The 13878-nt window shown below is 46.8% G+C and overlaps 1 protein-coding gene across 1 annotated transcript in view; it reads left to right on the forward strand.

Moving 5' to 3' along the window:
• Nucleotides 1-13878, forward strand: part of ascc3 (activating signal cointegrator 1 complex subunit 3) — a 182122-nt gene that overhangs the window by 144602 nt on the left and 23642 nt on the right. The window contains exons 34-35 of the mRNA XM_076280576.1: nt 4177-4288; nt 5037-5171. Coding sequence (XP_076136691.1) covers nt 4177-4288; nt 5037-5171 — 247 coding nt within the window. The remainder of the gene's footprint in view (nt 1-4176; nt 4289-5036; nt 5172-13878) is intronic.

Consider the following 13878-nt stretch of genomic DNA (forward strand, 5'->3'; position numbering starts at 1 on the left):
AACTGGAAACATGTGATCCTGCAGTGCCTTGAAATAACTTCACTAGCATTGCAGAATAACACTGATAGTGTTGAAATAGTGTTTGCTGTGTGGTGTGCCAGACGTCACAAATCACATTTATTATATGTAAGTGTTTTGGAAAAACACTGTGTTATATAGCTTGTGCAGAACACTGATTGTTTAATGTTTTGGCTCAGCTCAGCCACACACATAGTTGTGGTCTCACACACATATTCACAGATACACACACACACACACACACACACACACACACACACACACACACACACACACACACACACTCTTACACTCAGCTACAGCTCATACACACACCTTTCTACCACACCCCAAGCCCACTGACCTGCTGTTACCATGGCAACAGGTCAGGTGGTCGCCGATTCTCTTGAACACAAACCTGGCAAACCCATGTCTTATGTGTCTCGCAATGGAGTTAAAATACACATGCAGTCTCTGACTCACACACACACACAGACACACACACACCACATCACACAACACTATCGGCTCCAGGGGTCAAGAAGGACGGCGCACACATCTGCTCCAAATTGAGCGAGCCGATTCCAGAACATTCCAGAGTGCTGGCATTTGCACGGCTGTCAGCTCACATTTAACATGTCGGTTCTGTGCCCTCTGCTCTCCACTCCCGCACAACAGCAGACGCTGCAATTGGCCGTTAGACTCCGACACTGTCATCTTACATGATGAGCTAAACACACACACACATACACACTCACACACACACACACACACACACACACACACACACACACACGTAAACACACAGAAACACACACATATTGGCAAGGATTTACATGAAGGATGTATGTCTTATGAAATGTTCAGGCATAGCAGCACAGCCAAGAGATGTGACAGAACACGAAACAGTGATTCACCATGATGGCCACTCTGAATGACCGTGATGGCCACTCTGAATGACCGTGATGGCCACTCTGAATGCAGTTTTCGGATTCACCATGATGGCCACTCTGAATGCAGTTTTCGGATTTTAAGAGACGGCACCACTTGTTGGTCAGTCTGAGGTGGCGGTTCAAGGCGAGTGTCAGTGGTCTGCTCTGTTCTGACCTGACTCTGCAACAGGACCAGGTGACCCCACACGGCTGTGTCCACTCCCCCTAATAAAACTCACAGCTGGTGAGGAAGAGGTCAGAATCGGCCTCTGCATGGTGGGATGTACCTTTTAAAGGCAGACTGCAAACTTGGGTGTCTGTGTCACATAATCGTTTGAGTTGTGCAGTAAAAAAGCCACATGTCCAACACTGGAAACACTATGTGTAACAGCGTGTGTGTCTGTGTGTGTGTGTGTGTGTGTGTGTGTGTGTGTGTGGACACGCATGTATGTGTGTGTGTGAGATACAGAGAGCGGTGGAAAGAGATTGCCATGTTAACTCGTCCCCATCTATCTCTCCTCTGTGTCCCCTGCTCGCTCGCCCGCTTATAAAAAACCTTGACAGCCGCAAAACGGTCACCTTGACAGCGACAATCCCTCACCGCCAATGATTCACCCACCAGCCGTGCACCCCATGGGGGTGGTGAAGCAGTGTGTGTATGTCTGTGTGTGTATGTCTGTGTGTGTTTGTGTGGGGGGGGGGGGGGGGGGGCAGGGCCTTTTTCTCCCCCAGACACCTCCCAGTCCCAGGGGGGCCGTAATGCAGTGTGCGGGCTGAGCCGAGAGCTATGAGTTCCTGTCAGGGGCCCAGCCACCATAATGACCACGCCAATGCCTTTGTCACACGGTGAGATGGGACTGTGTGTATGTGTGTGTGTGTGTGTGACTATCCTGTGGCCAAGCTGAGGTGAACTCACAAACAGGCTGCTGGGTTCTGTTGTCGAGTGCCAGTCAGTCAACGCAAGTGCCAAGTGCCACCCTCCACACACACACACACACACACACACACTGCCTGAGAGTAGCGGTGTTTAATACCTTTTCCAGCATCAGTTGCCCATGTGTGTCAGAGAGGCTACGGCTGCACCATCATACAGCACTGCTGTGGGGGCATGAATTACCCCAGCTCCTCTACCAACACGCAGATGCACACACACACACACACACTCTCTCTCTCTCTCTCTCTCTAGCTCTCTCTCTCTCTCTCTCTCTCTCTCTCTCTATCACTCACTCCCACTCACTTATTCTCACTCGCTCTCTCTCTCTCTTTCTTTCCTTCCCTCTCTCTCTGTCTTTGTTGATCTCTCTATCTATCTTTCTCTCTCTCTCTGTCTCTCTTTTAACATGCAGGGTGATTTACTTTTTTCCCCTTTTCCTTTGTTTGAAAAATTGGGGTTAAGGTTTATTGCTCTGTGATCGTAGGATAACACCCCCTGTTCTCAACCAACCAGACACCATCTCACACACACACACACACACACACACACACGCACACAGTAATTACGGCCAGGCGCCATCGCTCCACCTGTTAACGGTGGTGTAAATATGCAGGCTGTGCGGCACTGCACTGGCCATGCCTCCTCCTGACACCAGCCCGAGATTGCAGTGCAGTAAATTAGCCTCTTTGACAGCTCCATTTCAGCGTGTGCTTACACAGACACACACACACACACACACACACACACACACACCGCTGGCAGCCTTATGGCCACAGAAGGCTATCTTCAGTTTACTTATATTTGTGTGTGTTTACGTATTCCAAGAGTGTTCCCAGTGCTAAGCAGAGACATTGATCTTTCTTTTTCTAATTTCAGACTCTTTACATCCCTCTTCATCACACACACACACACACACACAAACACACACACACACTAATATACTGGCTGGCAAACAGATGAAAATGGCCCACTCACCCACACATCCAGAGGAATGTTGCCAGTCAGTCAGTGGTGTGTAGCAGCGTGTGTGTGTGTGTGTGTGTGTGTGTGAGCCCAGTTGTTTGTTGTTCTGTGTGTGTGTGTGTGTGTGAGCCCAGTTGTGTGTTGTTCTCTATGTGTGTGTGTGTGTGTGTGTGTGTGTGTGTGTGTGTGAGCCCAGTTGTGTGTTGTTCTTTGTGTGTGTGTGCGTGTGTGTGTGTGTGTGTGTGAGCCCAGTAGTGTGTTGTTCTCTATGTGTGTGTGTGTGAGCCCAGTTGTGTGCTGTCTCGGCCGCTCGCTCGCTGTGGGTTGCATGTGGGAGCCCTTACAGAGGGGAGCTGGGCATGGAAGCCATTTCTCCTCAGCTGCATCTCAAAGCTGCCCAATATCTCCCAACATGGGAATCATTTCGCCTTGAGGGTTTCTGTGTGTGTGTGTGTGTGTGTGTGTGTGTGTGTGTGTGTGTGTGTGTGTGTGTGTGTGTGTGTGTGTGTGTGTGTGTGTGTGTGTGTGTGTGTGTGTGTGTGTGTGTGTGTGTGTGTGTGTGTGCGCGTGTGCGTGCGTTTGTGCGTGTGCGCAGTCCATACTCTGTAGTCTGTGTGAGGTTCTAACAATAGGCTCCCGCGGTTTAGAATCAGTATGCACATCAAACGCCCCATTGGAGACTGTTGGAGTGTTTTTTGTTGTTGTGTGCAACTGTTGGCAGTGATGCATGTCGTAGTAGGGGTGAGAAACTGTTTCCTTCTTCTTTGTGTGTGTGTGTATGTGTGTGTGTGTGTGTGTGTGCACTCACGAGTGTGTGTGTGCACGCACGAGTGTGTGATGACAGTCGTTATTGATGAGCAAGTTGTGAAAATGTCAGAAGCAACAGAAAAACGATTGAAGGGGTGTGTGGGGTAGGGTGTGGGTGGGGTGGGGTGGGGTGGGGTGGGAGGTGGTTGGGCATCATCATCTGGCAGAAATTTACTGGCAAATCAATGTCCTATAATAAAACAACAGACAAGAAGAACAAGAGAAGAGCTGTGTTAACAAAAAAAAAAAACATTAAATTGATGCGGGCCTCCAGGGGCCTCAAACTACACCCATCCTCTGTGGATCATCTCTCTAGCTCACTCATTCCTCTCTCTGCGAAAAATGTTAACACACACACACACACACACACACACATAAGCATTATGTACAGTCATTGTGCGTTTCTGTCTGTTCTCCATATAATGTTGTAATTGAGGTGCCAAAGGGAACATGTTGTGCAACATGTTAAATAGTTTTTAGAGGCTCAAGTGTAATGTCTGTCTTGCTCTCACTTGTTATCTCTCTGTATCTTTGTACTTCTAGCTATTATGAGTTGGATGACATCAGTAATGACACTATCAACAAATACTTGTCCAGCCTGGTCGAGAGAAGCCTGCGTGATTTGGAGTGCTCGTATTGTATAGAGATTCAAGAGGTAGGTGTGTGAGTGTGTTTATGCGTGTGTATGCGTGAGAGAGATCCGTAACCAAGAAAAAACACTGTATTGGACAATTGGATTTGGGTGTGATTGTGTGTGAAGGATTTGATTGTCTGTGGGTGTGTATTGTTAGCTGAGCTCTCTAAGTAGAAGTTAAAAATTACCCTTTAGCTCAGTGATTAACACATTCATGCACACACACACACACACACACACCACTGCACGCACTGTTACATATATGGCTTATTGACACACTGGATTTTGCTTGTCTATTCCCGTTGCAAGTAAAACCGGACCGTTACAATAGCAGGCACCAGCAGTACCCAGTGCATGTTGACTGTAATTGAGCTCTGTTGTCTTAGTCACTTCATCAGTGAAGCGTGAAAGCTCAATCAACAGGTTAAGCGAGGTGCTATCAGTTCTACAGTCATGGGTTACATCCCACTGCATTCATATCCTGTAATCCAATATACTATACTGTGATGCAAGTCGTTATGTACCACAAGCCACTTTGAATTAAAACATCTGGTAAAACACTGCTAAAGGAACAGATGGAAGTATAACCCATACACACACACACTCTCTCACACACACACACACACAGACACACACATACACCCACATTAGCATAAAGAGTGGCAGGAAGATGAAGTGTGAGATCAGGGAGGAAAGACGGAGGCGTTGTTTCTGTCCTGTTTGTGTTTATTGTTTGTGTTTGTTTGTTTGTGTTTGTTGCGGTGGGCAGGACGAGCGCACCATTGAGCCGCTGACATACGGCCGCATCGGCTCCTACTACTACCTCAGGCACCAGACCGTACGCATGTTCAAGGAGCGGCTCAGGGCAGAGCTGCCCCTGGCCGAGTTGCTCTCCGTCCTCACGGTCAGTACACACACACACACACACACACACACACACACACACACACACAGTGTTCACTGTGTGCTCTGTGTGTTCACTAATTCACGGATGGAAAACATGCAGAGACCAAGTTTTGTATACGCAAGTATACTTGGCCTAGAAACCTGATTTATATTTACATTTACATATACACACACACGCACACACCTATATACACACAAACATTCGCACTCTGTCTCTCACACACACACACACACACTCACACTCACCAAACTTACTCTCATTTACTCCCTCCTCCCACACTCTCACTCTCTCACACACACAGACCACACTTCTGAGGTCAACAGGTTACAAAATAAGATTGAATTAGATGTATTGTGTGTTTGCATCTAAACAAAATGTGGACTTCTCTATATTTATTATTTTTCAATTTCCTGGTGAAATATTGCTGTAATTGCTTCCTCCTTGTGGAGTCACGTCACAGCTCATAGACCTCATAGAGTATCCCTGCGGTTCCTAGCCCCCAGTAATTGTGCAGCTAGATTTATGATGTGTATTGGACATTAATGTATTTGTGTTTTATATAGGTTCACATCAGGATAATATAGGGTGATAACATATTTAACAATGTGGGAGAAAACATGAGGATCAAGAGGATTTTGCTGAAATCTCACACACCATCGCGCGCACACACACACACCAGACATAATCACACACTAACAGAGAGAGAGAGATTGGTTCAACACACACATACACTTATTCATTCATTCATTCATTCATTCGTTCGTTCATTCACTCACTCAGTCATTCACTCGGTGGTTGTTTGCCTGCCTTGTCCTCTTGTCCTCTTGTCCTACCCTGACCCCAGTTCATTGCATTGCCTCGCTCAGACGTGAGCTTGTGTCTTCACAGCCAAGCAGCAAATTAGCACCTCTGTTCAGCCTCATTAGACCAACACTCTGGCTCTGTAGTCACCCTTTTCTCTCTCTCTCTCTCTCTCTCTCTCTCTCTCTCTCTCTCTCTCTCTCTCTCTCTCTCTCTCTCTCTCTCTCTCTCTGTCTTTTTCTCTCTCTAGCCTGTATATTTCTATATGTATGTATTTGTCTGTCTGTCTGTCAGTATGTCTGTGTATCTGTCTATTCATCCTATTTTTTTCATTCATTCATCCCACTCTTTTCATCTGTCCATTTGTCGATCTGTCCACCCCCCACCCCCCTCCTGGCTGTCCTGCTGTGCTCTCTGGTCTCTCCAATTGGACACATAATTGAGACACAAAGCAGCTTCACACCCTCACTGTGGGTCAGTGACATTACATCTGCTTTAGCCTTGCCTGACACACACACACACACACACACACACACACACACACACACGGACATACAGAGAAAGAGAGACCTATGCACACGCAAACACACCATAGATCACTATATCCATGTATGCCCTCATGCATGTTGCACACACCAGCATGCACTCATATACTGTATATATATATATAGAATTATATATGTATTTTCTCTCTCTCTCTTTCTCACACTCACACAAACCATAGACAGTACACAAACACACACACGTAGACAGATGTCTGTAAGGCAGGTATACAAAAGTGATGGGAAAGTTCAAAGTTCATTTTAGGGAGAAACACACACACACTCAAAGCCACAGACTATGTTTGTAGGGAGTAGCGCGGAGATCTCATGTATATACATCGATATGGCCTGATTTTGAACTGTCCCAATAATAGGCACATTGGATGCAGGGCCCTGTTTGGTGATTTCTCTCCACAGATAAAGACTCGGGTTGGGGAGGGAATCATATACTCTACACTCTACACACACACACACAACACACACACACACACATACTCTCACACTCTCTCTCTTCTCATTCACACACATACACACAGTCACGTGCATGCATACACACACACACACACACACACACACACACACACACACACACACTCACACACACACACACACACACATTGGCGCAATCTGACACTCTTTTTTCATACACACACTTAGTCTCTCACACACACACATAATAACACACACACACACACATAGACACACACATTCATACTCATTTACATTGACTCACACACACACATCCTCGCATGATGCAGTGAACTAACGGACGGCCTCAGCCATCGATGTGAATATGGATTGGCTTTTTAGTGACTGATTTGTTTTAAGTGTTCTTGAGGTAAATGGAGAAGTGGGTGTTTCTTCTTCTTCTCTCCCTTAATGAGTGGTGATGGACGGTTCACACACACTAACACACTCTCCCTCCATCCTTATTTATGGACTTCATAGCAAACTTAGCGCCAGCCACAGTCTGCCCATGTTTTTCTCAGAGAACAATTTCCTCAAGCCAGTTATGGTCCTATGCTATTCTCTCTCTCTCTCTCTCTCTCTCTCTCTCTCTCTCTCTCTCTCTCTCTCTCTCTCTCTCTCTCTCAATTCAATGCAATTCAATTCAATTCAATTCAAGAGAGCTTTATTGGCATGAACGTTTCAATAACATTATTGCCAAAGCTCAGTTACATGTGCACATAAAGTAGATGCATAGACAGACAATTACATATACATTATACATGCAATACACATAAACGTTAGAGAATGGCTGTCTCTCTCTCTCTCTCTCTCTCCATGTGTCCAACCTCATTTTCTCTTTCTGTCCATCTTTGTCTCATTCCAATCTCTCTTGCTGTTTCTTTTTCATTAACTTTGTTGCTGATATAAACACGCACGCACGCACACACACACACACATATATATCCCTGCCATTGGGCTAACTTGTTTTTTTGAGTTATCTTTGTGTGATACTCAAGGAGTCTAGTGTGTGTCTCCAGGTCATAATGGTTTTGCACAGCTGGAAAAGCTGTTGTCATCGTTTGTTTCAGCTATTCTGAAACTGATGTGAGTTCTTCAGTTAGTTAATTGAATCCAGTTGGTCTCATTTGGAATCAGTGCTTGATAGAGTATCATGTTACTTGCTAGACATACAAGGGCCAAGAACATCTCATCTCAATCAAAGGAAGTGGTTGCATAAGGTTTGTGTGTGTGCGTGCGTGTGCGTGCGTGCGTGTGCGTGCGTGTGTGTGCGTGTGTGCGTGCGCGTGTGTGTGTGTGTGTGTGTGTGTGTCTCTGTGTGTGTGTGTGTGTGTGTGTGTGTGTGTCTGTGTCTCTGTGTGTGTGTGTGTGTGTGTGTGTGTCTCTGTGTGTGTGTGTGTGTGTGTGTGTTTGTGTGTGTGTGTGTACATTAGGCCGTACCCACAAACCAAACCCACATATGAGTTGTTTGTTTAAGAGTTGGTGAAAGCACACACTCACCCCCTGACTCACCCTTTACCGTGCGCTGAACTCTGAATGACCCAGCCACACCGTGTGTGTCTCTGTGTGTGTTTGTGTGTGTGTGTGTGTGTGTGATCAGGAGATATTGGGACACTAGATTGCTTCTGTGGGCACTAGTGACCTCAGTTCTACCCCTCTACTCAGGACTGTTATCAGTCAGACAGTGTGCTCTGGTTCTCACCTGTGTTTGTCAGTGTGAATCATGTCTCAGAACAAACATATTGAGAAGTTCAGTATTAATACAAACTGAAATTGTGTGTGTGTGTGTGTGTGTGACAATGTTTCTGAGTGAACATACATCTGCACAGGAACAGGCATTCACACAAGTGTGAGGTTTTTTGTCTCGTGTGTGCCTCAGACACAGGACTGTGTGTATGTGTGTGTGTGTGTGTGTGTCTAAAGGACGCATCAGGCAGGGCTCGTGGCAGGTCCCATTCTTGTCTGTAACCTAGAGCTCTTTTATTAGCTGTTACTACCACTTTGTAATTACTTAATAAAGCTGTTCAACATCCCCTTAGAGACCACTATAGAGAGCCACACAAAGGCACCCCGCTGCTACACACACACACACACACACACACACACACACACACACACACACACACACACACACACACACACACGCCTTCTGTCCCTCCAAATTACTCCTCTTGTCAGTGCAGACAAGAGAGTCCCACCTCCTCCGTGCGTCCTAATGAGTGTGGCGAGTCCCTAATGAGGAGTCCAGTGTTTCCCTTTCAGGCAGTCCACACCCCTCACAGCCACCCCTGCCCCGACTCCACTCATCCCTCAATCTGTCCCTCTTTCTTTTCTCTCCCTTTCTCCATTTTTCCACTTTTTTTTTCACTTTTCTCTTTCTCTACCTCTTCTCTCCCTGTCCCTCGCTCACACCCTTGAAGTAGAAAGGGTTGTTTTTTTTCTTCCCTTTAAACTTTGGATGTGAATGTGGGCCTAAGAAGATGCGCTGTATACTGTTGATGTTTGCCATGTGTTTCGGTCACTAGGTGTTAAACCTCTTTCCTGCTCACTCCTTGTTTTTCTCATTTTCTTCCTCTCTCTTTCTCTCTCTCTTTCTCTCTCTCTTTCTCTCTCTGACACTTTTCTGTTACTCACTTTCTCATTCATTGTCCTTCTTTATCTCCTGTATTCCATATATTAACATTCTCTTGGTCTCATTTTCTCCCTCTATCTCTCGTCTGCTCTCTCTCTCTCTCTCTCTCTCTCTCTCTCTCTCTCTCTCTCTCTCTCTCCATCTGTCTCTGCCTCTCCCTGTCTTTCGCACTTTGTCCCCCCCCCCTCTCTCCCTTCCTCCTTAGTCACAATCTCACCATTCGGTGCTCACGAGGTGAAGTCCTCTCCATGTTGACTCTGTGAGGAGCAGCAGTGGCACAGTGGCTTTCTTATCCCCAGTGACATGAGCATTTTAAAGAGTAACAGTGGAGCTACACGGGGCGCGCAACTGAAGTGTTTGCTGCAACAGCTACCTTCCACTATAATCAATAGAACGGGCGACACTAAACGAGAGAGAGTGCTACGCACTTTTCAAAAAAATTAGACCAGTCTTTCAAAACTATTTTTAGGCTCCGTGAACGGAACGCTTGAATTAAACTCCCGGTGTAACCTGACGGTAATCCAGTGAACACAGCACAGATGGAAACCTCATCCTCCCTCTTAACCCTGGGCCTCAGCGCCTCCTCTGGGCCTCAGCACCTCCTCCTCTGGGCTTCAGCGCCTCCTCCTCTGGGCCTCAGCGCCTCCTCTGGGCCTCAGCGCCTCCAATGGGCCTCAGCACCTCCTCCTCTGGGCCTTAGCACCTCCTCCTCTGGGCCTCAGCGCCTCCTCTGGGCCTCAGCACCTCCTCTGGGCCTCAGCACCTCCTCTGGGCCTCAGCGCCTCCCCTGGGCCTCAGTGCCTCCTCTGGGCCTCAGCGCCTCCTCTGGGCCTCAGCACCTCCTCCTCTGGGCCTCAGCGCCTCCTCTTGGCCTCAGCGCCTCCTCTGGGCCTCAGCACCTCCTCCTCTGGGCCTCAGCGCCTCCTCTGTGCCTCAGCGCCTCCTCTGGGCCTCAGCACCTCCTCCTCTGGGCCTCAGCGCCTCCTCTGGGCCTCAGCACCTCCTCCTCTGGGCCTCAGCGCCTCCTCTGGGCCTCAGCGCCTCCTCTGGGCCTCAGCGCCTCCTCTGGGCCTCAGCACCTCCTCCTCTGGGCCTCAGCGCCTCCTCTGTGCCTCAGCGCCTCCTCTGGGCCTCAGCACCTCCTCCTCTGGGCCTCAGCGCCTCCTCTGGGCCTCAGCACCTCCTCCTCTGGGCCTCAGCGCCTCCTCTGGGCCTCAGCGCCTCCTCTGGGCCTCAGCACCTCCTCTTCTGGGCCTCAGTGCCTCCTCATCTGGGCCTCAGCACCTCCTCCTCTTAAGGGCTTCTAGACACAATAAAGGCTTGTACTTCATCAACACAGCATCATTGTGTAAGATGGTGTGGTTAGCGTTGCCACAGTCAATGCTGTGTGTTGCCAATTTTCTGTCAAATACCTTACCTTTAAGTCTAGTCTTATCATCACCTTTATGTTATCAAGTTCCAAATGGCTCGCTGCGCTTCATGCTCATCCGTAGGGCCCATTCACAAACTGTGTGAGCGTACTAGCCATCATTAAGTCTTGTACAAGTTTAAGAGAGTGTGATAACATTGTTCTATAAGGCCTAACCACCCTGACCCCAGAGCAAGCATGTAGGTGACTGTGGAAAGGGAACGCAACAGTGAGATGAACATTTTTCAGAACGCAGCTCTCACCGGGCACAGCCGCTACCCTGTGTTAGTGTACTCTAGTGTTTTGTCTCACTGGAGAAGTGTGTTAGTGAAGTGTGTTAGTGTACTCTAGTGTTTTGTCTCACTGGAGAAGCACGTTAGTGTACTCTAGTGTTTTGTCTCACTGGAGAAGTGTGTTAGTGAATTGTGTTAGTGTACTCTAGTGTTTTGTCTCACTGGAGAAGTGTGTTAGTGTACTCTAGTGTTTTGTCTCACTGGAGAAGTGTGTTAGTGAATTGTGTTAGTGTACTCTAGTGTTTTGTCTCACTGGAGAAGTGTGTTAGTGTACTCTAGTGTTTTGTCTCACTGGAGAAGCATGTTAGTGTACTCTAGTGCTCTAGTCTCACCATGCTCAGTTTGCTCACCATTAAGCAGTGTTGAAATGCCAGCGTTAAGTGACACCCGAGTGCCAGCGGCTGGATGGACTCCAATGAGGCGGGTGTGCCGTGCTGCTGTGTGCCTGTGCATGGTATTGATTGGGGCTGATAAGGTCTGTGGGTGGTCCCACATACTGCGGAGCGCATCAGAGGCTGCTGAGCGGGGCCTGGGAGTGTCGGAGTGCCCGGGCCCCCGGCCCAAACGCCCCTGTGTGTCCCTCCCGCTCAGCCCCAGAGTAAATGTCACCAGCTGATAGATAGACCGCACAAAAGAGACAGAAGAGAGAGAGAGAGAGGGTTTTTTTCTTCCTCCCTCATCCCTTGTTTATAGATCAGCTTTGTCTTTGGTTATCGCCGCTCACATACATATGCAGACTTGTGCTGTGATACCAGTGCTGTGTAAATCACTGTGTGTGTGTGTGTACAAGGATTAAAGTTCTCCGTCATAGGACGGATTTCCGTCAATTTGATTTTAGAAATGTCATATTTGAGATCGATGCAGATCCGATGAGAAAAAAAATAGGAGGGGGGGGGGGGGGCGCGCTATCACTTTTGCTTTTCCAAAGAACACGTATGGAGGACCATAACGGTCTAAAAGTTGGATTATAGTGACACATTAGATACAGCTGATGAGGTTGGCCAATCCATTTAACTTTTTTGGATATGATATTGTGAGCTCTATGTGCGAATTCGGAGAATTCCGTGCATCAATGTAGACAATTTCTTACTATCGCGAACTCTTGTCAGGGGAGGTCATTCATTTTGGGTGTCACCTATGACTTGAACAGATGGCCTTCTATGCCACCCGATGTAGGCTACTATTATTGTTAGAGTTTTTAATCAATGCAACTAACATTATGTGTAAATCGACGCAATATAAACCGTAGCCTATGCAATTTATTATCCCGTCTGTTATGACATGTACAACAATGTTTTTCACAATTTGCGACGGAAGGTTTTGACTGAGCGTGTTAGCATAAAAAAAATAATAATATCACTGTCATCATCGCGAACTGTTGAGTAAGGGGGTCAGTCTGTTTGTGACGCACAGACAGCCTTGTAGCCTATTTTGCTTAGGCCTCACTTTTAACGACAGTAGGTTGTGAGTGTATGTTGACAAAAACTAACCATACAATTAAAATAGTCAACTTAAAACTTTGCTATAAAATATTATTAATTTATAGCACAAAACCATAACCAGTAGGCTTACCAGAACCTCGCAAATTAGCGTCATGATTTGTGTGCGTCTATTTGGCAAGGCCACTAGCTGTCATGGATGCGTTGTTGCTAAAGGAAGGCAGGTGTCAAAAGTTAAAAAATAAATGGAGATGGGCAGCTGTTGGAAACGGGGGAGAACTAACAAGCCATGGTGTAAAAAAATAAAGTGCCAGGGGTTTGCTTTTGCGCAGTTTGCTGCAAGTAAATTGTTTATGGATGCAATAGGAAAACGTTTTAGCACGCCATCAATCAGAAGTCCGCCATAAGGTTAACGTTCATGCACTTCAGGACATCTTCCCTACCTGGTGCAACTAGCCACCACGACAGAGGTAGGTTACGTTTATCTATGGCTGACCGTTTTTACGTTTAGAAAGTAGGCTATGCATGTTCTTTCATAGCGCAACACGACCTGTCCCTCACCATATCGCAACCTCTTGTCAACCTTATACAATCTGTTGCTGAAGACAAAAGCACCCTCTCCAGATTGTCGTTATCAAATGCGCAGACCTCCTGCATGAGCACACACAGTATTGCTGCTCATTGGAAAACTGAGTTGTCTGTAAAACTAAAAATTACCATGTTTTCATTAAATGCGGATGAGGCAACAAATGGAAATATTAACAATATCTAGAATGTTCTGATTCGTTACTTTGATGAGGAAATGGGAAGTCTTGCAAACTTGATTTTATAGATTTTACTTGGTGTTGAATTGCATATTAACAAGAAAAAAATCTCCCCTTTAAACACTTTTGGCCTGAAGTAATTAAATAAGAGTGTGTTAAAGCCTTTCTACAATATTGCTGCAGTAGAAAAGAACAGCAATGGCTAATCAGCAATGGTCAGGGATGGTACTAAAATATATTTTTGTTTATCAGGAAAACTCAATCTCAATCAAGAACACTCTCAATTCGCCTTATTCACATGGCGGCCATTGGCGGCTAAAACGAGGCTACAGGGTACACAAACCATAGGATTGTTAT

Source organism: Alosa pseudoharengus, unplaced genomic scaffold, assembly GCF_046254945.1.
Source record: "Alosa pseudoharengus isolate Yale_2024_CS ecotype anadromous, Long Island Sound unplaced genomic scaffold, YU_APseudo_1.1 YU_APseudo_1.1_scf_12, whole genome shotgun sequence".
In the NCBI taxonomy this organism is placed as follows: domain Eukaryota; kingdom Metazoa; phylum Chordata; class Actinopteri; order Clupeiformes; family Clupeidae; genus Alosa; species Alosa pseudoharengus.